The following is a 24,767-nucleotide window of genomic DNA, read 5'->3' as shown; positions in this document are numbered from 1 at the left end:
TGTTAGATCCACCAGCTTAGATTAGATTTGAAATTCAGTTTGAATTATGTCAAAACTACTGGGGGACAAGTGCCTCCGATTCCAAAATGTAATTTTTCCATTGTGAATGTAGCAAACCTACCATATATACTGTACAGAAACTTGGTCCTTGGGTGTTGCTGCTTCGGATGATCTACTCTCTGGGATTCCTTCAAGTATAGGTTGCCCACTGCTACAGTACATTGCTGTGATGGCTAATTCTTCAGCCAGGCTGAGAGGTGGTGGTGGTGGCCTTCTGTCTTTAATGTGGGCCTTGTCTCACTTCCTCTTGGGTACAGAATTACAGTTACACGTTTCCCAGGGTCTATAGGTAGACAAATGTTCGCTTGAATTACAAATACGCAGCCATATTATTTGCATTTTGGATTATGTTTTTATACTTCAGTCTTACTTGCTGTCAGGGTCTCTTGGGCCTAGTGGATTACAGCTAAATTAAAGATATTCCCAGAAATACACAGCACAATGCCATTTTCCTTCTCCCCACAGTCCAAAAACATGTTGAATTGCAGTTGCCAAATTTTTATTTTCATGCAGCTAAAACAAACTTTCCTTCATAAATACCCTTGTGAAAAAAATGTACTAACATATATATTCAAAAAATACACAGCACAAAAAAATATACTTTCAGTAAAGTGTATTATTTTGGGATGTCTTATTACAATTTAAATGCATTTATTTAGCACTTACAAATTAATTATGTTTAAAGTACATTAAGTGCTACTTCTAAGTGCTTTTTTGGACATCTGAAGTTGTTTTTTAGTAGAATTAATAATGAATAAAAAAAATTGCAATACACTTGAAATGTATTTTAAGTCTACTCATAAATGTATATGTTATCTTAACTTGAATTTCCAATTAAATAGTAAAATACATCTTAAGTACATGACTTGAGCACTTTTTAACCACTTAAGTTCTACTTTAGTATTCCTATTGGCCAACTTAATATTCTTGAAATACATTTTGAGTACATGGACTCAACTCAGGTCCACTAAAGTTGCAATTAAACACATTTAATACTGTATGTCATTTTATTTAAAAAAAATACATTTACATGAGCAAAGCCTATAAAGTGACATATCTTTGGTTTGTAGATTAACAATGTTAATAAAGTATAAATAATTGATTGGTGCTTTTGAGGCTGTCTGGTTTGTTTTGCTTACAGTTCAAAAGCATTTCAATTCAAATATCACTGAATGTACTTTTAAAGTCTGCAGTCTTCTTCAGCAACTTTTGTATTAATGACCAATTGATATTTTGAAGTATGCTATTGCATGAAAATAAATGTTCAGAAAATAAATTAACTGATGACATCTATAGAATTTATGTATATAATTTTTAATAAAGATACCATTTGCATTTAATAAAGAGCAAATATCATGGACTACAGGGTTTTTATCACAGGGGTGTGGCATCGTGCAAGCCAGAAAAAGAAGGTGGATGATCCACTTGTGGCTCACAGGATGAATAGTGTCAGGGTCAGCCCCTGTTGTCCCACTCTATGTCCCTTCCCTGTTTGGCCAGCAGGTGTCGCTGGTCATCCTGTCCATGTTAGTCTTTGTTCTCCCCTGTTACCTGTCTGGCCACATGGCTCAATGCGTTGATTGGACAAGCCATGTGATGTCACAGCACGACATTCTGCGGGGCTGGGATTATTCTACTGCTGTTCTCTCCCTCTTTCACACACACCGACCATCCAATATAAAATTATTACAGATTACATACAGGCGATTCCGATTACTCAGGAAGTATAAAATGACAAGGAGTGCATTGAAGGCTTTTACATGAATAACCATGGCGTGCCCATTTATTCATAATCCAGTTGATGAGGGTTGGTTATATTTATTTACCATGGTCACAATGCAATCAAATTCAACTTGTCACATACAAAGTATGACATGCAGTGGTATGCTTATTGCTGTACAATGCCTGACCATAAGTATTAACAGTACAACTAAAAAATTAAACTTCCATTAGAAGCAGGACTTCGAGAATTAACTTAAGTGAACAAAAACCACAATACAAGACAGAATTAGCAGCAGATGAAGGCATTGGACTGAAACATTAAATATAAAACCCAGTTATTGCAGTGTATTAAAGTATATGATTAAATACATTACTCACAACAGATTCTAATGACTGTGGTTCAGGATCCAAGAGGGTCAAGACACCATCCACTACTGTAATGCATTAGAATATTTGTTTAAGACATTTAACAGAAAGCAAGGCAGAGAGGGGAAACAGAGAAAAGACCTACCGTACCTTTAACATAAAAGATTGCACATCTGAGGATGTTCCTCCCTCAATAATAGGCCGTGTACGGTTCTGTGCAAGGGCCATCACCTCGGCCGGGGGTACAGGCTGCTGGCGGTGGGCCATCACCTCGGCCGGGGGTACAGGCTGCTGGCGGTGGGCCATCACCTCGGCCGGGGGTACAGGCTGCTGGCGGTGGGCCATCACCTCGGCTGGGGTACAGGCTGCTGGAGGTAGGCCCCCACTGGTTGCAGCAGCCGCAGCTCTCTTTTTGGTGGCTAAATTATTCAATGCAATGTGGGCTTTAAGAATTCTTTAAAAATGTAGTTCTAATTAGATTTACTTTTTACCATTCTGAAGAATATTTTTGCATTTAATCTTCACTTGCTGCTTGGACCTTTTCGTTCCACTCATGTTGCTCCTGAAACCCAAGCATTAATAATTACAATTATACATCAATTTTTGTCTAAAATGGACCCATGTGATTAACACACTGTCCTGTTTATAAATGTGTTAAAATAGCCTTAAAGTACCTTACAACTGGTAACAAAATACATATGTAAAAGGAAATATTATTGTGACTATACATTTTGAAGGCTTGAAACTGTTCTCATTTAGTTGTTAAATATTTTCATATCCTTAACACAAAGGTTACTTAAATCATGTTCTTGCGCATTTAACCTGTCAGCTATTTTCTGCCACGCAGAACAAACAGGTAAAGACAAGCAGGGGCACAAGGAACAAAACCAAATACAAAATCACCAGATACAATAACTAGAAACACTAAGGAGCAACATACAAAAACAGGAGACAGGATTCAAACACAAGACAAGGCTCACAGACAACCACATGCTCAACGCATTGAGCCATGTGGCTAGACAGATAACAGAACAGAACAAAGACTAACACAAAGAACGGGATGACCAGTGGCCTGTACTACGAAGGGGGTTTAACCAAATCAGACTTAACCCCGAGGTAATTTGCGAACGCGAGGTTGACAAAATCAGGTTGACTCCATCTGGACTAATCAGTACTACGACGCCAGTTAAGAAGTTGATTTGTTAAATCGGTGTTAACTGCATTGGAGTTTGTGCGCGTTCACATAAATGGAGCACGTTCGGCAACGCAAGGCACCGTTTGACTCGTAGCGCGATCTCCATATGTTTCACGGAGGAAGACTGCATGATAATTATGCAGGGTTATGAGGAGTTTAAATCAACACTGTAAAGAAAGTCCAGTACCACTGCAGCCAACAAAAGCAGGCAGGCTTGTTGGCAACCTATTGACGACGGATAAAATGCATACGTACATTTTCACGGTCATAAACCGTGGTCTAAAATGTCTCACGACCGAGTATTAGACAATTAAGTGTTTTCTGAAAAGAATTGAAATACTGTTAATAATTACAGAGGCTAACAGATGCGACACAATTCAGAAGTCACCTATTATATGCTGCTAAGTAATGTAATGCTCCCTGAAGTTCCATTACTGTAATGTTACTCATAATGTAAACTTAATGTTAACAATAACTGATCCGATTTCAAATAGTAGTGGAAAGCGTACGTGGCAGCAAGTCAAGATGAAATATAAAAAAATCATGTCAAGTGGTAGGGCTTTGTATTTATATTTCTACTCATTATGAAAGATTTGTTGTGTCTAGCCTCCACTAATAGCGTGTTTCTATGTTTTACAGCTAATAAAAAGGTGTCTGTTCATATGACACTTAATAGAAGGTGAGCCACTGTTTAACAAACAATTAAATGATTTACAACAGGACAAAACAGAAGCATATGTGTAGTGAGAAAACGACTAGGAACCTGTCACCGCGGTTAAGTTAGCCTCATATTCCATATTCAGGTTTCTGTCTTTAATAAGTAAGATGGGCGTTTTTAATGACAGAATTGTGATGTCCAGTACACAGACATCGATGCACACCAATTATTTTTCCGCTTCAAAACATTTTGTGATTTGTGTTAAATCATGTTAATAACTAATATAATAGGTCCTTTCAGCCTGTGACATGATGGTTTAGTATTTTGGGCTCATGGCGACTGTTCCACACCCCTTTGTTTCCCAGATTGCTTTACATAAGAATTTTAATTAATTTTTTAATGTTCGAATGTATCCTTATACTGTGCAGTAGACAATACACGAATGGGTTACTAACATTAAAACTAGACAAGAAAGGCACATGTAGGCTAGTGAAGTGTGCTTTGATCAGTGGACAACAGGGAACAATGCACACCCCTTGGGTTTTCAGAATAACTTTCTCTGTAACAGTTATTAATACATTGTATGCATATTATATGCCATTGCTCCATTTCATACATATTAATAGAGAGAGCCCCTCACGATTCGCGCGCCAATGTGGTACGGATCATCCAGGTATGCTGGCATTGTCTTCGGAGAAATTGTAGTGGGAGGGGCGGTGCTCATATAGGGCTGGCTTACGCAGAAACCTCGACTTAACCAAGAACAAAAACTGCTCGGAGCAGTTTTGAGACTTAGCGTAAATTGCCATAGCAACATGTCTCGACTAAAACCTACCCACCTTTCGTAGTACGGGTTAATCGTGAAGTTACACCACACGTCATCAACTGATCAAGTTACTCGCAGTTACCCCGATAAGCCAGTTACCCCGCTTCGTAGTACAGGCCCCAGCAATGCCTGCTGGCCAAACGGGGAAGAGACACAGAGGAGGACAACAGGGGCTGACCCTGACAAGAATAGCCTGACAGCCAGATTCTTATTTTTGTTTGTGTATGCATATGCAGCATGGGTGTGCGTCTTCAGGTTTTTTCCTGTCTTTTGTGATTTTTTTTTTTTTTTTTAAATATAGTTGGCATATTTCACCACACTTCTTTAGCCTATTATAATTGATGAATAACATGTATGGTACACATGCATTAATACTACATTGATGACCTTAGCTTCTTTTGCTGATTTGGACTGGTATTGGAGAGGATCTAGAGATCCTTAAAGCACAACAGTGTATGACTTAATTATAGAGGGCCTGGTCCAACCTGAATTGTCATTCCCTTCCTGAAAGAAAGGTAAAGGAACCTGCATGACTTACATTAGGAATCAAGGATTCATTCGTTTTATTTGTCACATGCAAGTTACACAGTCCTATAACCCGTAGTGAAATGCAAGGTGATCAGTGTCACGTTCGGGCGTAAGGCGAGCAGGGAAGCAAGCGAGCTGAGCCAAACTTATGGGTAGAATGGGGGTTTATTAGCTGACGGACAGACAGGCACGGACATCTACGGACAATACAATGCCGGATCTGGCAGACATGGGGAGACGTGGACTGATACACAGGACTAGGTAAACGGAACAGGCAACAGGAGAGAACAATCAGGGCTGAACGTGAGGTAATGAGGGGGGCGTGGCACACATCGGGATCGTACGGAGCGGGATGTGACAGAACCCCCCCCCCCCCCCCCCAAAGGCGCGCACACCGGGCGCGCCAGAGGAGAGGCGACGGACGAGACGAACTGGGAAAACAGGACCTGGAAGACAAAGCAGAACGTCAACCAAAAACAGGGAACAGAACGGAGACGCAGAACAAGAACAGGGACGAGAAGACAGACAAGACACGACACAGAACCGGGAAGGCGGACAGACAAACCAGGAAGGGAGACACAGAAGGAGGGGAGAAAGGCGGAACAAACGGGCCAGGAGCGAACGGAGGAGACAGAGAGGGACGAGGAACAAAGGCAGGAGGGACAGACAGGAACGGAGGAGGAACAAGGGGAGCACGAGGGAGCCCAGGCGGGCGACGGGCAGCGGCCGGAGGGGCCGCAGGGGAGAGGGAGGAGGGAGCAGGAGGGGACCACCCAGGGGCCAAGGAAACGGGACGAGGGAGTGACAGAGGGGACAAGGAGGGAGCAGGAGGGAACACCAGTGAAGGCAAGCAGGAGGGGGAAGCCGCGGCAGGCGACGGCGCAGCCGGAGCCGGCGAAGGCGCCGTCCGACGCACCGCCGAAGCAGGGGGGCCCGGAGGCGACCGACAAGGAGCCGGAGGCGCGACCGAGGACCGGCACCGCGGAACCAGGGGGGGGACCCGGAGGCGACCACCGACCCCGAGCCGGAGGAACTGCAGGCGGCCCCGGAGCCCCAGCCAAGGCGAGCGAGGGCGAGCCAGGGGCAGGGCGGGCGGGAACCGGGCCCCACGCCTATGGCCCCGTCCCTTTCGGGACACTGACAGGCGGGGTCCTAAGGGGCGTGGGTCCCTGCAGGGAGAGGGATCTAGGGTCCATAGGATGGTCCCCGAGGGATCCCACTCAAGGTCCCCCTCGGGAACAGGAGTCTGAGTCTCGGGCGGGGCCACGGGTGTGGCCAGTGCAGCAGGCGGAGTCGCCGACGAGCAGGGCTGGACCGGCGAGCTGCCAACAGGGGACGCCGCGGGCAGAGCAGCGGCAGCAGCCGGCGATGCAGCCGTGGGCATGGCCGCAGGCGGTGCAGCCAGAGGCCAGACGGGCAGGTCAGGCGAGCGGCCAGCAGGGGGCGCTGCAGGCAGAGCAGGGGCCACTGCAGGCGCCGCCATCCCGCGGCCAGCAGGGGGCGCCTCGGCGGCCACCTCAGGCAGTTCAGGCGCCGGCAGGACAGGCGAGCAGGAGCAGGGCTGGCCGGGCAGGACAGGCGAGCAGGAGCAGGGCGGGCCGGGCAGGACAGGCGAGCAGGAGCAGGGCGAGCAGGAGCAGGGCAGGGCGAGCAGGAGCAGGGCAGGGCGAGCAGGAGCAGGGCAGGGCGAGCAGGAGCAGGGCAGGGCGAGCAGGAGCAGGGCAGGGCGGGCCGGGCAGGACAGGCGAGCAGGAGCAGGGCAGGGCGGGCCGGGCAGGACAGGCGAGCAGGAGCAGGGCAGGGCGGGCCGGGCAGGACAGGCGAGCAGGAGCAGGGCGGGCCGGGCAGGACAGGCGAGCAGGAGCAGGGCGGGCCGGGCAGGACCGGCAAAACGGGTAGGACCGGCGAGCAGGGCTGGCCGGACAGGACAGGCGAGAAGGGCAGGTCAGGCGAGTGGCCAGCAGGAGCCGCCACGGTCAGAGCGGCGTCTTCTTCTGCAGGCGAGCGGCCAGCAGGGGGAGCCGCGGCGGGCGCCGCCATGACGCGGCCAGCAGGGGGCGTAACCGCGGCCACCTCGAGCAGAGCAGGTGTAGCCGCTGTCTGGGCAGGCGGGTCAGGCAGGACAGGCGGGGCCGCGGGCAGAGCGGCGGCAACTGCAGCAGGCGGTGCAACGGGCAGAGCGTCGGCAGCTGCAGCAGGCGGTGCAACGGGCAGAGCGTCGGCAGCTGCAGCAGGCGGTGCAACGGGCAGAGCGTCGGCAGCTGCAGCAGGCGGTGCAACGGGCAGAGCGTCGGCAGCTGCAGGCAGCGCAGCCGCGGGCAGATCGGCGGCGACAGCAGCAGGCAGCGCAGCCGCGGGCAGATCGGCTCTAGAGACCCGGGGAATCGCGTCTCTCACCGGGCTGATCCCTTTTCCTTGCAAGCGCTCCGGCCGGTAAGGGTCTCCCCACAACGGTGGCGGCTGCTCTCCGTCGGGACCGAGCAGGCGGGTAGTGGTGGAGTCGTCCCAGGCGGGGAGCAGAGAGCAGGCTCCTAGGTAAAGCGTTGGAGCTGCTTCCGCCAGCTCTCTGCTCCGCTTCTCCCGGCTGCTAATTAAGCGCTGGCTCAGGCGGCGAAGGCACTTACGTGCCCTCTGCAGCGGGTACTGTTGTCCGGGCGGGCGCTCCTCCGTGAGGAGGTCCGCGCCCCGGGTGGCCAGCTCCAGGGCTACCGGATCCTCCAGTACTTGGGGTTGGGAGCGCCAAAACACAAAGTCTTGCAGGAGACCGAGCCGGTGGTGCTCGGTCTCCCGCGTTGTGCTGTTTCCGAGATCCGGCATTCTGTCACGTTCGGGCGTAAGGCGAGCAGGGAAGCAAGCGAGCTGAGCCAAACTTACGGGTAGAATGGGGGTTTATTAGCTGACGGACAGACAGGCACGGACATCTACGGACAATACAATGCCGGATCTGGCAGACATGGGGAGACGTGGACTGATATACACAGGACTAGGTAAACGGAACAGGCAACAGGAGAGAACAATCAGGGCTGAACGCGAGGTAATGAGGGGGGCGTGGCACACATCGGGATCGTACGGAGCGGGATGTGACAATCAGCTCTGCCATAGTAAGAATTAGTGAAAAGCAATACAACATTATATATCCGCAAAATATGCAATAAATAAGGAACAGTAAAGGAAAATCAGATATTTGCAACGTAGCTCCAAAACAGTGCACAGTGCATGAATAACGAGCGAATGTTTAATTACAAACTGTCACTTAATTGTTAAGTTGTCTGATGGTCTGAAGGTAGAAGCTTCTTGTGAGCCTCTCAGTTCTCAGCATGTCAACCACCTTGAGAATGGAATGATGAAGGTGGCATTTAGTGTGTCTGAAGTTTAAGTATAGCTGAAGGTTACATATTTGTAGATGCCTGACAAAATGGATCTTAACTATATAGGTCATTTCCATGTTTCAATTGTCAGTGTGATATTTTATGTTTTCGTGCTATTTGAAGGGCAAGCATGCCTCTTTTATTTCCATACAGCATAGTGCTTCAATTTAAGTCGGATTGTTACCGATTTATTCTCATTTTTGCCTTCAGTAAATAAGACCTGTGATGGAGTGACATCCCATCCAGGGTGTCCTGTCAGGATCAGTCCACGTCTGTCTGTCCTAAGTTCCCTGATTGGCTAGTAGGTGTCACTGGTCAGCCTGTTCTATCCCTGATGTTTACTTAGGTTTACTTTTTACTCATAGTCCCCATTGTTCACCCTGTTTTCTGGCCTATCGTGTGGCTAAGTAGGCAGAGCATGGGACAAATTAACCATCCATACTGAACTGTGATGAGTTTGAGGCTGGCCAGAGGTTATATGTCCCCTCTTCCTGATGATAGGCTCCAGGCCCTCCTTTGAACTGTTCACTCAGAAGCTGATGATAATATAGTAGTACATGCTTCTTACCTATTGGGACACCATGGTCTCTATAAAGTCAGTGAAGCACTGAGCTTCCTTTCAAGTACATCTAAAATCTATGGTGCATTTTTTAAAGTCACTCCCTGATGCCCCCCTTGTCCATCATGGCAGTATCATGCACAGTTTGGAAGATCGAAGAAGTCCTATAGCATGCGTGTTTAAGGTTCTTTCATCTGCCTTCACTGCTGTTTGTGGGTTGTCGTATACTATGTATTGTAACAGTTTCTTTAAGATCATTGGCCAGAATCTCACTGGAAAATATTTTGCTTCTTTGAAAGTTCTGGTGGGGCAAATGGGCTCCATTGTGTGTGTGTTTCTTTGTAACAACACAGGAAACGGCTAAAGCATCTTTTTTTTTAAACAATTTAATGGTGCTTTTAGCTGACAACATACTGTAAAACAAGCAATGTCTGGTAGCATTGTCCTAGTTAAATAGTAGCATTGGTGTACTTAAAATGGCAAAAGAGAGTCAGTGTCAGATCTCAGTAACTAATTCACTGCTCAGTTTACAAAATAAATGAAGGAGAAGGATATCCCAGCATCCTCGTGCCCATGCCCTTTTGGATCTGAAACCAATGGTGGGAGGAATGCCACTGACACATGAACTGATCCCAAACAGAGCTAAATGAGTACAGATTAGTGACTGCTGACACTGGTGTGAGAAATATGCAGCTGGCAGAAATGGCTTAGCATGTTGTACAGATGAAGGGCCCAGCAGCACTCTTAGCACCATACAGGGGATGCCCTCAGCGTCTCAAGCGCTGTTTAGTCTGAGAGTCCACTTGAAAAAATGTTTTGGCCAGAAAAATGGCAGGCTGGAGACTAAATGGCTATTTGGACTGACTGTACCCAGGGACGATGTCAACAGAACAAACACCAAAAAGGCCATTTTTAATTTTGTTCAAGAAGAACTCATTGTTTATTCTTGTGTCATTAGAAATTTTCCTGTCACTCTGATGTGGAAGAGCTGCTGTTTTCTTTTCGAGCTGAGTGTTTTCCATATACTGAACTGTCACTGCTTTACAGATTCTGCTAAGGACATTGATGGATAATGTTACCCAGAATGCATCCAGTTAAAACTGATTAACATTGATCTGGAATTTACCTGAAAGCTCACAATATGATTATTTCCACATATAAAAATTAAGCTATAAAAGCTGAGTAGGGAAACAGTGAACATAAATACAGTGGTACCTCGGTTCTCGAACTTAATCCGGATCGAATCCTAAAAAGTTGGAGTTCTTGTCGAATTTTTCCCATAAGAAATAATGGAAAACCAATTAATTGGTTCCCGGCCCCCCAAAATTACGCCTAAATATGTTTTTTTTAGCATTTAAACACAAAATGAACAGGATAAAACAAGAAGAGCATTTTTTTCTTAATGGCTTCCAAAACGATAAAGATCTTGTCCCAACATTACCCCTGTCCTGCCCCGATCGTCCGCTCCTTCCGTGTGCCACGCCCCCTCGTTAACCTCGTGTGGGATCCCCATGTGATCAGCTGTTTCTGGTTGTTGTCATTAGTCCTCTGTATTAAGTCCGTGTTCCAGTTTGTTTCCCCAGTCTGGTCATTGGGTGCGTTCGACTTGCTTACAGCGCTGGCTTAAAGCAACGCATTTTGATCCTGACGTAATGCCTTACGGTTAGATGCATTGCGACCTCTCACCCGGCTGCACAAACTGGAACCGCCTCCGTGACGACACACCTTTGCCCTTATTGGCTGAAGAGTTTACACGCATGACGTTTGTATCCCAGGCAGTTCCGGTGCGTAATCTGCAATTTCTCCTGAATATCATGTAAAGCAGTGAGAACTGGTTTTCAGTTAATTTACCTGGTAAAATAAAGTTTAAATAAATGACATAAGTGCTCTAATAGTACACTTAAGTTAGTGGTTTATTTATTGTTAGTTACTGTAATATTGCGCTGCTTTATTTGGTTAATCGTCCAGTCTGTGAAGAAGGCATTCAAGTAAGAATTGCGTTGTAGTATGACTAGTATATTTCCTGGCGCATACAATTTATATACACGGTTCGACTTCTGATATTCAGATCGAGTTCTAGGTCAAACTGGTTTGTTCGACTTTCAAGAAATTTGAATTCTAGTGAGTTTGAGAACCGAGGTACCACTGTATATATAGCACCTCAGTTGTAAAATCTTTGAAGGTCTTTGGTTTGAGGATGATCTGGGCATTTAAAAGATTTAAGAGAAGCCCAGTGCATGAGCCTGGAGGAGTTGACAGGGACATATCTTAAGGATTTGCACAAAAGCCAGAGAGATTCTGCTACTTGCACATGTTAAGCTGTAAAAGGTCAAGATATAAAGTCAGCTTCGACATCTTGTCATCTGAAAAACTGCTTTAAACAGAACATGCAATATATATGGTTTTGTAACATACTTGTGAAACTAAGTTATGGTCAGAATTTGTCTTACCACCTTCTAGTACAACAGAGGGCCCAACATGCCCCTGGTGTCCAACATGTAGACATATTCTACAGAGCAACTGAAAAACCTACACTCAGTCCACAACTCTCCCTTGGCAAGGAGTCTGCACCCCCACCCCCTGATGCAGATCTGAAACACCACAGAGGTTGAATTTACACTGCTGTATTTATTATTTTGTCCTAGTTTCTCTTATGTCACATCAAGGCCATGTTTATGCTCCCAAGATTGAGTGGAAAAACAAACATTGAATATCTAAATTCTGAAAAAGGTCAACTTCAGTGTACTGGTACTTGGGACACTGAAATCGGCTATATCAGTCTTTTAATCACATAAGTTTTTTTTTGTATCTCCCTGTTAAGGGATGGTTAATGGAGGAATGGATAAGATTGAAGACCTTGGCACAGAGTAAAAACATGAAAAAATGAAAGGTATCTGTATTTTGTGAGCAGGGACAAGGAGCTCAGGCACCTCACCTTGCGCTGCAGTCCAAAAGCACCACCTGCTCGCAGTCACCCTACGCAAGGCACAGCTGCATTTTGCAAGCGGTCGGCCCACAGATTCTTCCAGAATGGTTTCTCACGATGTTGAAATTTCAGAGGGAGAGGTAACAGAGGTAGGACTGCTGGGAAGACCCACCCCTCACGGCCCCGCAGCAGACAAAACACAGACCTTCTTCAAGCTTGGAGAGGAAGGGAAAAAACTGCAATAACACAGCTGTACAGGCTTGTGTGTGTCGGCTGGGCCCAGGGAATGACTCTGCAAAGGCGTATCATGCAGGAGGACTGGGTTTTTTTCGGTGGACCGCAGACAGATGACATCATGTACACATTGAGCAAAGTATCTGCCACAAGAACACCCATCCAAAATGGAAAAGCAAACAGACACAGTGGAGAAATTAAAACAGATTTATAAAACCTGAGAATCTGAGTTAAGGTTGTGCAAGAAAGAACTGCAGACCCTTAATATGTTCCTCTATTCTCTGTTGACTTAGACAAGCTAGCAAATGTAGTCACTCCTATTAAATTGTCCTTGGTAGTTTAAACTGCACATGAACAAACTGCTTGTGAGTATGTGAATTATGTGACTATTAGATAATGGGATGGTGTGGTTTTGGTGCAACCACTGTAAACCTTTTCTATCAAAAAAATGCATAAATCCATAGAATTCCCACAACTGTAAAATGATGTGCAAGTTGTGTCTTCTGGTCAATGTGCTCTAAGAAGCACCTGTGCAATAGTTTGATTCCTCCCTTATACTGTGGTACATCACCTTTATACTGGCACCTCTGACAGTGATTTTGCACAGTATGGCTGGGGACCATTCAGATCTTGTCCAAAAAGGGGTCATTTTCTGAAGAAGAGTCTGTGTGTTAGTTTGATGTCAATAAATGTAACCAGTATAAAAAGATTACAAACCCAAAACTTCTTTTATGAAAATAATAAATGAATAAAACAATAATAACGAATAACAAATAAAAAATAAGAGCCTTAAAATGACATTAGGGTGAAGGGCAAGCTCACAGTAAAAAATCCCACTGATGGAGGATGTCTTGGCTTTTGAAAGAAGTTAACGGTACTCCAGGAGTTTGCCAGAAACCCAGCTGTTGGATGGCTCCATCCGGCGTGCCACCACCTCACGCGGTACAGTCAACTCAAGCTTCAGGAAGAACCAAGAACAGATTACCACTTAAATTAGACTTTTGGTTATCAGTATTTACACACCACAACACTCAACAACAAAATGTGTCCTCTGCCTTTAACCCATATGTGACATTGCAGCACCTTGCTCAGGGCACCTCAGTGGTACCTTGCTCGTCGGGGATTCAAACCAGCAATCTTTTAATCTCAAGGGCGGATAATTGTTCTTACTTCAAGGCTTCTGGCTTCTCGTTCACTGTTTCTCATTAAAACCTTACAGGGATGGGTTGTGGGAGGTGGATAGCCTGGGTAGTTGGGGAGAACCGCAAACATTAACAACTCCTTGGATGTTTCTGGTGCTTTGGTTGACCAGCCGTTGAGTCTGCTTCTTGTTACGAAGCATCTGTAAGGCCATATATGGTAATCCAAGTTTGGTTTCCCCAGCAGTCTCAAGTCAAGGATAAGACAAGCATCTTTTGTGAATCTCTGTCGTTTTCTGGAACTCAAGATAAGAGGCAATCTGCCTGTCCCAATGTTTATTCATACTGTTCCATAAAGGTTTGAAGGCCAGTGTTTTGTACTGTAGGTTAGCAGTCTAGCCATATCCAGAATGTGGCCAGTTCAACTCCTGCAGCTGGCAGAGTAATCATGTCACTGTTGAGCCATTGAGCAATGCTTAACCTTGAAAACTAATCCATGAGTGTGAAATGAAAATAAGATGATCATACTTTATTGAGCTCCATGAGGAAATTCTCTTTTTCCCTACCCCATTATGCTCTCCATAGGTGAGAGCAAGCTTGGCAGCAAAGAGCAGCCCCCCATAGCAGCACCCATGGAGCTGGGAGTTAAGGGCTTTGCTCAAGGGACCAGAGGTGTGACTATTTAGGCAAGGCCAGGGTCAAACTAGCAAACTCCCAATCACAGGCACAGAGGCTAAGCCCACTGAGCCACATGCTAAATATCAGAACATCAGAATGTTGCATAGGACAACAAGATGGGATATGTGAAAACCAAAAAAAAAATCATATATAGCTGTACTTGGACAAAAAAAAAAACGTAGCAGTTGACATTACGACTGTTTTAGATCTCACCATCATTAAGGGGGATAATTCATTTACTAAGTCAACGTTAAGTACTTTAGATTGAACAATTCAGCTGACCCTCAAAATTTTCTGAAGAAACACAGGCTTAATTAGCAAGCACTAAAGATTCAAGCAGTCAGATAGAGAGGTTATTCTGTTCCCTCGTCCTTAAATGCATTGGCAAGGAGTCGCCAAATATTTAAAACAATAGTTAACTGTGGTGTGCCATTGTGACCAGTGGCCTGGATCAGTCTCCAGGAAAATTGTATTTACCAAGGACAGTGAGCTTCTGGAAGCATTTCTGAGGTGGCTGCCTTTCAAAGTGGGCATGTGGATTTCATTAAAATGTCGTTAGTGCTGCCTGGATGCAGAGAAGCAATTGAAAGAGCAGAAAGCCCCTCCTTGTATCAGACAATTTATAACGTCTAGCGATGATTTCTCCTTTCCTCTCCAGTCCTGGCGGGGAGTGCCAGTGTGCGTGTGTTCCTCTTACTGCGCTGGTTTTTAAAAGTAGTGTTGGACTAAGCTTGATTCAGTGGTGTAAAATTTGAAGCACCTTTAAATTAAATGTGAGCTATGAAACTACATCTGCGACATCAGTTCTTTTTTTTCTTTCAAAGTGCTCTGTGGCCCTAAATATTTATTTCAAATACATTTTCAGTTGTGGCATTGGTCTGTGTTTCATTTGTTATTTACATAGCAAATGTTAGCGGTAAGGGGTGACCAGTATTATACTATTATACAGTACTGTAACTGGCCCATGAGATCAATATCACTCACCCAATCACCTATAAATCTTTCTTTCTGTTGTAGGTTCTGGCAAGATATTTTCTACACATTGATGATGTCAGTCAAAAAAATCAATGCTCTATGTAGCCTCTTCTTAAGAAGACAAAAAAGGCAGGAAAATGGATAAGTATCCTTTTGGTACTACAATGTTTATCTGGAATAATAGGAAAAAACACATAATTTGTAATATACTACAGCATATCGTTCCATTGTTATTAGCCTATCTTTTGTAAATCTTCAAAAAGTAGCCTATTCATGATTGATGAATCGCTTAAGGAAAAGTCTCTCGTATATTTAGACTGCTGGTCTAAAAAGCTCCTTATGAGCGCAGTATCTTAACATTTACCGCAGCCATTCGTTCCCTAAACCGCCCTTTTAGCTCGAGGACTTGGTTTTTGTTACCACATGGGCTCACCAATCCAGAGAACCGCTACAAATATTACGTTACATTCATGTCAATGAAATGTATGCTAAAGCCTGCTGGAATATTCAAGAAACCTCAACTACTGAGTCTACGAATTCCACAAGTCAAGTGCATTATCCATTGATTTATTTCCTCCATATCCAGCAATATCAGAAAAATATATATTCCAAGTCGGTTCCCGAATCCAGTCCTTCATACCCGCAATTTCACCACAAACATTTACCGATTTGATGCATATTTTAAACTTAAGTTTCTGGTCGTATTCAGCCCTGAAGGCCATGTATATATTGATATTTATTATCAAATAAATTACATATTATTAACAATTTTATGAACTGGAACAGTATTACTAACCAGGCTATGTTATTTTATGTACATAGTCTATGCATTTACTTGTCGGTTTATAACTGAGAAAACTACTTGCTGTTGACGTTGTTTTAAACACTTGGAAACTGTTGATTGCCTTAAGACACAGCAGACTCTTGGGGCACTTAGGCTAGCCCCCGCTGGGCCCCCCGAAGAGGGCGAGCCAAGATGAAATAATTAGACCCCTCTTGTGAGACGGTCCCGCTGAGTTAAGCATCGGTGGATCGCCAGTCTGATCCTTTTATTTTTGAGACAGCTGTCTGTCCGAGGCAGATCCGTAACAGCACCAGCGGAGGCAATTTGGTAAAATAACCACATTTTAAAATGACTACTTTCGGCTACAAGCAGCGGCTTTTTCCAGTGAGACCCCGGATATCGATACTTTTTTCTTTGTGCTGCGTTCTCCTAAGACAAGGTAAAATATTTCCACAAAAATGCTGCGTAAATTTTCATCTATAACTGGTTCATTCAATTAAAAAACCCTCCATACAGTATGTGAGTAATTTACCATGTTACATCTGTGTTTTATGAAGAATGTGGAACGGAGTGATAATGTTATGTAGTGGGCTAATACGACCATTAATTAAAAACTATTATTAAAAAGTCTGTCGCTTACTATTAAAATAAAAAAAGTCATTACAATATCCCTACTGCTATTTCATAGACTTTTAAATGACTGTTACTAACATTAACTGAAGATCGGTATATAGTATCTCAAATGACGGTGTTAATTAAAATATCTTTAAGAAATTAATCTTTACAGTGGAATCTTAAAAACTTTTGCATATTTGTATCTATTAGAAACGCAATCACTTTATCGCTGTCACATTTTCGCACGAGGTGAGCATCTGGTACTGAGGACAGTTACACTAACCCACAGCCATTGTAATGTGTAATGTATACGAATATTGATATATTTAGTGTATATAATGGGTTTAATACAGTGGACTGCTTTTGTAGCTACAGCAGTTTGGGAAGGTTTCTGCCTATAGAAAACAGAGATTTCTTTCTTTTTTTTAAATAAGTGTTAGTATGCATTTGCACCGTGTTAAATGGCTAAATGATTAAAGGAGGCTCCTCTGTTTACAGGAGGTGAGGAACAGTTTGGCTTTTAAAGGAGCTAACTTTAGGAGAGGGTGGGTGGTGGATGGTCAGCATGAGGGAGGGGTGGACCTCCCAGCCAGGACTGAGCTGAGCAGATCAAGCTTTCTGGGTGAAGGTGGAGGTACAGTCACACTCAGTAGGCACTCTGAGAAGGAGAATGGCATGGTGCTCTCTGGGTATCAGCATGGACCAGTCAGCATCCAGCTCCCAGTACTGGACTACAAAACATAAGTTGGTGTCCTAAGGAACATTTATCTGACTAATCAGGTGCTTGCTCTGAAATGTCATAGATATCAAGGTGGTTTTAGATCTATGGGGTTTTAGGAAAGCAAATCCCACATGTGTCCCAAAATTAGTGGGACAGTAAGCTCACCTTTTCAGGGACTAATCAGACACTGATTGAAATCCAAACCTGAATCCTGAGCACCGAGTAGCTGAAATCAGCCCTTAGGAATTTAGTCTTGATGTATACTCAACCCCAGCCTGCTAGGGGAAAATGCAGAGCTACTATTCCACATTCAGGGGACAGACACCCCTGATTATCAGGGATAGTTTTCATAGGCTCAGTAGTACTTGTAGGGATTTGGTCAAGCTGACGCTATCTCTGGGAACAGGATTCCACAGTACCCTCACTGTGGGGCGTCTTGGAAGAGAGCTAATCTGGGTTATCTGCTGTAGGGGACTGTTCCAGTTACAGCTTGGCCTAGTAGCTCCTTTCAAAGTTCCCAGACCTGGCCCTTCCCCCACCCTCCAGCCCTGAGGCATAACCATCCAGAGCATGCAAACAGCAGTGGGGCTCAGGGCTCAGTGGACTGTAGGAAGTGGAAGCCTCTGGCATCAGATTGTGATTCCACTCTTTGGGACAGGAAGACGCCATCCTGGGCCTGGTTTCATGCAGGATCTTGGTGAAGAGCTGAAATTCAGAGCTTTAATCCAGACTTCACTTGCATTCCTGGTGCATGTGTGTTTGCGTGCTTCATGTGTGATGCAAGCTGTGTGAGCGTGGATCAATGCCTGGCCAAGTTGTTTTTGTAGAGGAAAGTTTTCTTCCACGTCTGGTAATTAAAGTGGAGTGGGAATAATAAACTGAAAACAACATTAAATGAGAAACCTGCAGGTGACCCTGGCAGCATACAGTATATGGAGCCTCTTGAGAAATGGGGTAATTTTTTTTGCACTGGTTACTTGAGCCAATGCAGAGTCAGAGCTGTTGGCTGCAGATTTAAAATTAAACAAAAGATTGTTAACCGTGACAGAGAAGTGTTTCTATAGCATCAGTGAACAAATGTGCTTGTTAAGAGGACCTTTGTGAGATGTACACCCCTGCCATATATGTGAGTGTGCCCCCCCACACCGCAAGGGCATTCCTGCAGCCCTGATGCTCTCTGCACCACTGACACAGAGACCCTCCCTCCGTCTCATTCAGAAGTGACATCAACAGGTGATCTGTGCACCTAGAGGCTCGGTCAGTGTAGCTAATGAGCGTTTACGGCACTCTCACGCTTGGGGTCTGTAATCCAGCAACACAGAATCACAAAGGCCATGTTTAGGACAACAAAGGATCCATCTTGTTATCAGCAGGACATATGAAAGAGTCAGGACGTCTAAAATGTTCTTATAAAGATCACAGTCTGTGTGTTGTTGGGGGAGGAGTGGGGCATGCTGAAAGTCATGTCCTGGGGGGAGGGGTTTAGTATTTGTTTAATGTGTGTGAATTGTGTATATGTGATTATTGCACTAATAAAAAATTAATTTAAGATTGAAAATCAAACTAAAATTAAATCAACTATTTGAAATATTTAATCATATCCTTTTAGCTGTGGTGACTGGTTTTGTACTTAATGTCACAAAGGGCGTTTTGGTCAAATGAGCTACTTTCCAAATGACAGAAGAATAGTCATGGCTGTACACCTGTGGTAAATATGTCCATTTACTGGGGTGGGAAATGCCAGGATGTTTGTGGTTGCCAGGCTGTGGCTTTTTTGCTTGGAAAAATTAAAGCAACCCTTGCTGAAAACCTGCCTGGACAGAGTGAATTCCAGCCTGGCTGTGCAGCCAGTGTTATAAACATGGTCGCGTGTGGTCAGCTAAATGCGCGAGCTGAGGATTACATCACGAATGGCCAAGCGGCAGCCAGATGAGGCTCAGCGGCCGTCTGCCTCACATGCAAGTGAAAATAAAGGCTGCGGATTAAACAGAGCTGATTCGCTGAGACGTTACTGTCTCATAATAAGCTGTAGACCTTTGACTGTTGGTCCTGCTGGGATAGATGCTGTCTTACCTAGATTATGGTTATGCAGGTCACCACCAAAAAGCATTCAGTGATCACACACCAAAACAAATTATGCTTTTCCACTGACACCAGGACCCATACTGTGAACTGAAGGTTTTCCACTGTAAATTATCTGAGCTGTACCAAACCAAGCTGGTTGTGTCACCACCATCTAACTGGTTGAAAACATGGAAATACCAGTTGATAAGCATGGAGAAAAAAAGGGCATATTCTATATATTATTAATTATTGATAGTTTTGCATATCATGGTGTATTAATGCATTCCTGATAACTTGGAACCTGAAAATTTCCATGCTCCTACTAAAAAACATATTATAGAACTGCTGAACGTAATGGATTTGTATTTGTAAATGCTAATTCCACTAGCGTTTGATGCTAACATAACACAGCAATTCTCACAGTCATGCTTGTGGAAATTAGCACACAGTAAAAAAAAAATTAACTAAACATTTACAAATAGTAAATCTTGATGTACACCGTATGTACAGTATATATGCGTCTCTTCAGTTTTACATCATTCTCTAATCCTGGCAATGCCTATACTGAGCCAACCCTTCTCTTCACTTTACGGCTCGGGTACAGATCTGTTCCTGTATGCCGGAGAAAAAGCACAAAAACAGTGGAAACTACATAGATACCAATTATGAAATGAAATTGATCACAAGAAGGCCTACCATGTGATTTACTTAGATTTCCAGAAGGCCTTTGATGTTGTCCCCCACAAACGGCTCTTGCTTAAGCTCAAAGCTGTAGGGATTTTAGGAACTGTAGCTGATTAGATCGAAAACTGGTTAATTGACAGGAAGCAGCGAGTAGTTATTAGAGGCACAATATCATTTACATTAATGATATTGACACCAATACATATACAGTAAACTGGTTACATACAGTAAACTGATCTAGCAGTAGAGAGGCTACAACGGGATCTGGATTTAATTAGCGACTGGGCTGATACTTGGCAGATGAAATTTAACATAGATAAATGTAAGGTAATCCATGCAGGGAGCAGTAATATACAATACAGATATTTTATGGGTTCCACTGAAATAAAGGTAGCTGATTATTTAGAAAGATCTTGGTGTGTATGTTGATGCTTCCATGTCCCACTCTTGCCAGTGTGGGGAAGCAATAAAAAAGGCCAATAGAATGTTGGGTTACATCTCTAGGTCTGTGGAGTTTAAGTCAAGGGAGGTGATGCTACATTTATATAATTCCTTGGCAAGACCACACCTAGAATATTGTGTGCAGGTTTGGTCACCATACCTTAAGAAGGACATTACTTAGAAAAGGCTACGAGAATGATTCCTGGTCTTAGAGGAATGTCATATGAGGAGAGGTTAGCTGAGCTGAATCTGTTTAGCCTCGAGCAAAGGAGACTAAGGGGGGACATGATCCAGGTATATAAGATTGTAACAGGTCTGGATTCTGTTCAACCGAATAGTTACTTCAGCATTAGTTCAAATACAAGAACTCGTGGCCATAGGTGGAAATTAGCGGGAGAACATTTCAAACTGGATTTAAGGAAGCACTTCTTTACACAGCGTGTAGTTAGAGTATGGAATAGTCTTCCTGCTAGTGTAGTGGAAGCTACATCCCTGGGTTCCTTTAAATCAGAGCTAGAAAAGATTTTAACAACTCTGAGATATTAGTTAAGTTCTCCCCAAACGAGCTTGATGGGCCGAATGGCCTCCTCTCATTTTGTAAATTTCTTATGTTTTTATGTTCTTAACCCTGCTTAATTATAGGTGAACACAGTAATGGTGTGTGAAAGAGAGCATGCTTATAGCTTCCATAGATCAATAATGTGCCTCTGTATATGTGTGTGTGTGTGTGTGTGTGCACATGTGTACATCTTGCAGAATCACAGGCAATATCACTGGAGGACTGCTGCAAAGATGGACAACAACGAGGGGCTCAGAGAGAGGACTGCACCTCTCTTCCTCTCATCTCTGAGTCCAATGGCTGTAGGTGAGGCCCGGGTCTCTCTTGCATTCATCTCTCACAGTGTATGTCCTGGATCATGTAGGTCCTTCTGAATGTGCTTGGCCATCATCAGTACTAGTCGAAGCCCATGTAGCACCCTATGCAGGCTTCATCTGTGGCTTCCCCCGTCCAAGACAAAGTGAAATTTGCTTGCTAAGTCAGCACCCCCTCAGAAAACGGTGTCCTATGTTGCCTAATGGGTTTACTTGGCCACCATGGATGCATGTCTACAGTTGAGTCGCCTAATGATGACATCATCCTTAACACAAGGACTCCGAAGTTCACCAAACTGCTTGGTCAAGTTGCATTTTGGGAGGTCCATCCTCGGTGACTATGCAAAATCAGTATTTCATCTTGAAGAGAAGCATTTGCTAGTTATTAGCAGAAGCAATACCAGGAACAGCCAAGGCTCTTGGGCAACTGATGGTCCTCAGCCAATGATCAGCCCTCTCATGCTTGAAGTATTCGTCCTGGAAGTCAGACTAATTCAGAATTCTCACAAACTGGACCCAGCATAAAAAGAAGGTAGATTTCGAGGTGGGGGAGTGAATATTGTGCAATTCTGGAAATACCTCAGATGTGAAACGGTAGCGAGTCTCAAACCAGGAATGGCAGGAAACCTGAGGGAAAACTTTCTTATGTGAAAAAAAATAGAGTTTTGGCAAAGAAGAGAAAAAACTCAGCATTTGGCCATAAAAGGAATTGTGAGAGCTCTGTTTATGGAGAGATCAATATCATGAAAAAGCAAGGACTGGTATTGAGAAAAGATGTATTTGATACCCAAAGCAGAGATGAATATAATGTCCACTCCCCCATATTTATAATCACAAGGGAAGGGCAAGGACCAGTGTACATCAGAACAATGACTATGAGAGTTATTGTATGTGTATCTCAGTCTCCCATGGCTATGAGGCCCATGCCGGCTTCAGCCAGTACACCAGCCATTCCAATATTCCAGATTGCTGTCTGCCTGTCTGTGTGTTACATTAATTAAACTGCAATCAGCAGATACACTACCAGTCAAAATCTGCAGTCTATGAAATAAATGGAAAAATGGTAAAAACCTGTGGTGTGCAAAAAGTTTTGACTGGTAGTATATATACAATAACAGACAGAGTCACCTTGCTTATTTTTCAGCCCTAATCCTCAGTTTCTCATGAATATTTTATGCATTGAAACTTTAAACAGCAGTCTAGATGATGGACAGATTGCCAAGTACTGATTGTGACCGCAGCACCAGGAAGCAATTTAGAGAAATTGGCATTTGGTGTGAAATATCCATAGGGCAAATATGTAAAGCAACATGCAGCCCTCCTCTCAAAGTGACAACGGTGCCCCCTTCTGGCAGGATTGTTCAAGAGCAGTGCTGTACAGCCACATTGGAAGACATATTCTGCAACCAGGGCATAGACATGGCCAAGGACCAGGGGGCCTGTGAAGCACTGCTGTCTGGAAGCTCCTGTGAGACCAAAACTGCCCGGGTAAAACACTCTCTAGACAGTAACATGCAAGCACAGTGAAATTCACATAGTGGAACACAGAAATACAATGGTACACAAACACATAGTGGAATGCAGAAATACAATGGTACACAAACATAGTGGAACATAAACACTATGGAACACAAGCACATAGTGGAATGCAGAAATACAATGGTACCAAAACAAATAGTGGAATACAGAAATACGATGGTACACAAACATAGTGGAACACAGAAACACAATGGAACACAAAGCACAGAGTGGATTGCAGAAACACAATGGAAAGTCCATTCTCTACTCCCTTCTCCCCCTCTTTTTTTTTTTTGTGTTCCATGTATGTCCCTTCATGGAAAATAGTTCAAAATTTCCACAGGACGTTATAGATAAGTGAAACACAATAATTTTATTGTATAATGCTATATGACGAGATTATTCAGGTATAATCATTGATGTACTGTCCTGTTTAAAATAAAAAATATTAAAAAAAAAGGAAAGTCCATTCATCCACCCACTGTCCACCGCTTCTCACAGCAGTCTGAGCCTCCTCCAGCTCCTCTGAGAGGGACACCCAGGAGCTCCTAGTCAAGCTCAGAGATATCATCTCTCCAGAGTCTGAATAGAGAGAGAAAATAAAACACAAAAAGTGAGACAGAAACATATTGGAATACAAACAAAAGGCAAAACAAGAAAATGGAGCATTATGGGCTCAGAAATAACCACACAATTGTGGAACATGAGTCTGTTTTATGAAACATGGCTTTTTCTTCCCTCACCCCAAACTCAATATGTTTGCGCAGATCTGCTGTGACTGCTGCCTGCTAGGGCGGCTCTTGCAGGACCAAGGTCTGAAATGTACCTCCAGCCTCTTGGTGGGTCACCAGTGCAAGATGGTGTCCCAAGCATGCTGTAGCGAAAAGGCCCCTGAGGACCAAAATGGCAGCACATCAGGTAACCACAGTAGCAATGACATGTGCATAGAAGACTGAAAAGACAGAAGGGTGGTCTTTGAATCCCATATGCTCCTGGGGGAAAAGAGAAGGTGGCTCAGTCAGTGGTGTTTCCACCCCCAGAGAAATGAATTCAGTCCAACCCCACTGTGTCTCTCTGTGAGTGTGTGTAATGTTTCTTTATTCTTCATGTGTTCCTGTAGCATTCCTCTAGGAATCAGTTGCTTGGAATTGCCCATGTTGTGTGACCACATGTGTAGTGATGCCTGGCTTTTTTTCCTACCTTATAAATTCAGGTTCCTAGGACAGCCCCCAGTTTGGTGATAAATGGATATGAGGTTATGATGTACCAATATTTTCTGCATTGTAGAGATCCACTAAATTCCTTGAAACCTAGCCAGAGTCTATCAGATTCTTTACAGTGTTGCTCCACTATTAGTTATTAAACAGATACCAAGGTCCAATAAGCCCCTGTTTTTTTACTAAAGGCAAATAAAAACATTAACCAGCTGGTCACAATGAACTTTGTCATGCAATTTTGGTCATCCTGACACAGTGTCAGGTGATTTTTCCCCCCCCATCTTTTAGTGTATTAATATAACTGAGTAACTGTTTTACAGGAATACATTTACACAATAAGTAGCTTAGTTACCAAATTCAAAGCGCAAAATCAAAATGCCCTGGCGTGATACACTAAGTTTGTAAACCTTTGTGGTGTCATTTGATATGGCTCAAAAGTGGAAGCATGGTTGTCCCCAGTGGTGGTTGTCGGTGTCAAATTCCACAAATGGCCAAAGTTTCCTTTGGAGGTGCAGCTTTTAGTTCATGTTTTCCACACACAGACACTGGAGGCAACAGTGGGCCAGTCAGCGGAGTGGACAACCTGGCCTTGAGTGACTGGTGCAGAGGTATCACT

At 44.0% G+C, this 24,767-nt stretch overlaps 1 protein-coding gene across 3 annotated transcripts in view; it reads left to right on the top strand.

The window, feature by feature from the left end:
* The first annotated feature begins 16,126 nt into the window (after window positions 1–16,126).
* Window positions 16,127–24,767, top strand: part of LOC111858599 (fibulin-1-like) — a 30,050-nt gene continuing 21,409 nt past the window's right edge. For all 3 annotated transcript variants that reach the window (XM_023840508.2, XM_023840507.2, XM_023840509.2), the window contains exons 1-5: window positions 16,127–16,457; window positions 21,300–21,408; window positions 22,772–22,904; window positions 23,702–23,852; window positions 24,694–24,759. In XM_023840508.2, coding sequence (XP_023696276.2) covers window positions 16,367–16,457; window positions 21,300–21,408; window positions 22,772–22,904; window positions 23,702–23,852; window positions 24,694–24,759 — 550 coding nt within the window. In that variant the 5' untranslated portion in view covers window positions 16,127–16,366. The remainder of the gene's footprint in view (window positions 16,458–21,299; window positions 21,409–22,771; window positions 22,905–23,701; window positions 23,853–24,693; window positions 24,760–24,767) is intronic.

Source organism: Paramormyrops kingsleyae, chromosome 3 (genome assembly GCF_048594095.1).
Source record: "Paramormyrops kingsleyae isolate MSU_618 chromosome 3, PKINGS_0.4, whole genome shotgun sequence".
Taxonomy (NCBI): Eukaryota; Metazoa; Chordata; class Actinopteri; order Osteoglossiformes; family Mormyridae; genus Paramormyrops; species Paramormyrops kingsleyae.
The sequence above is the reverse complement of the archived record's forward strand: the minus strand, read 5'-3'. Positions and strand labels throughout refer to the sequence as shown.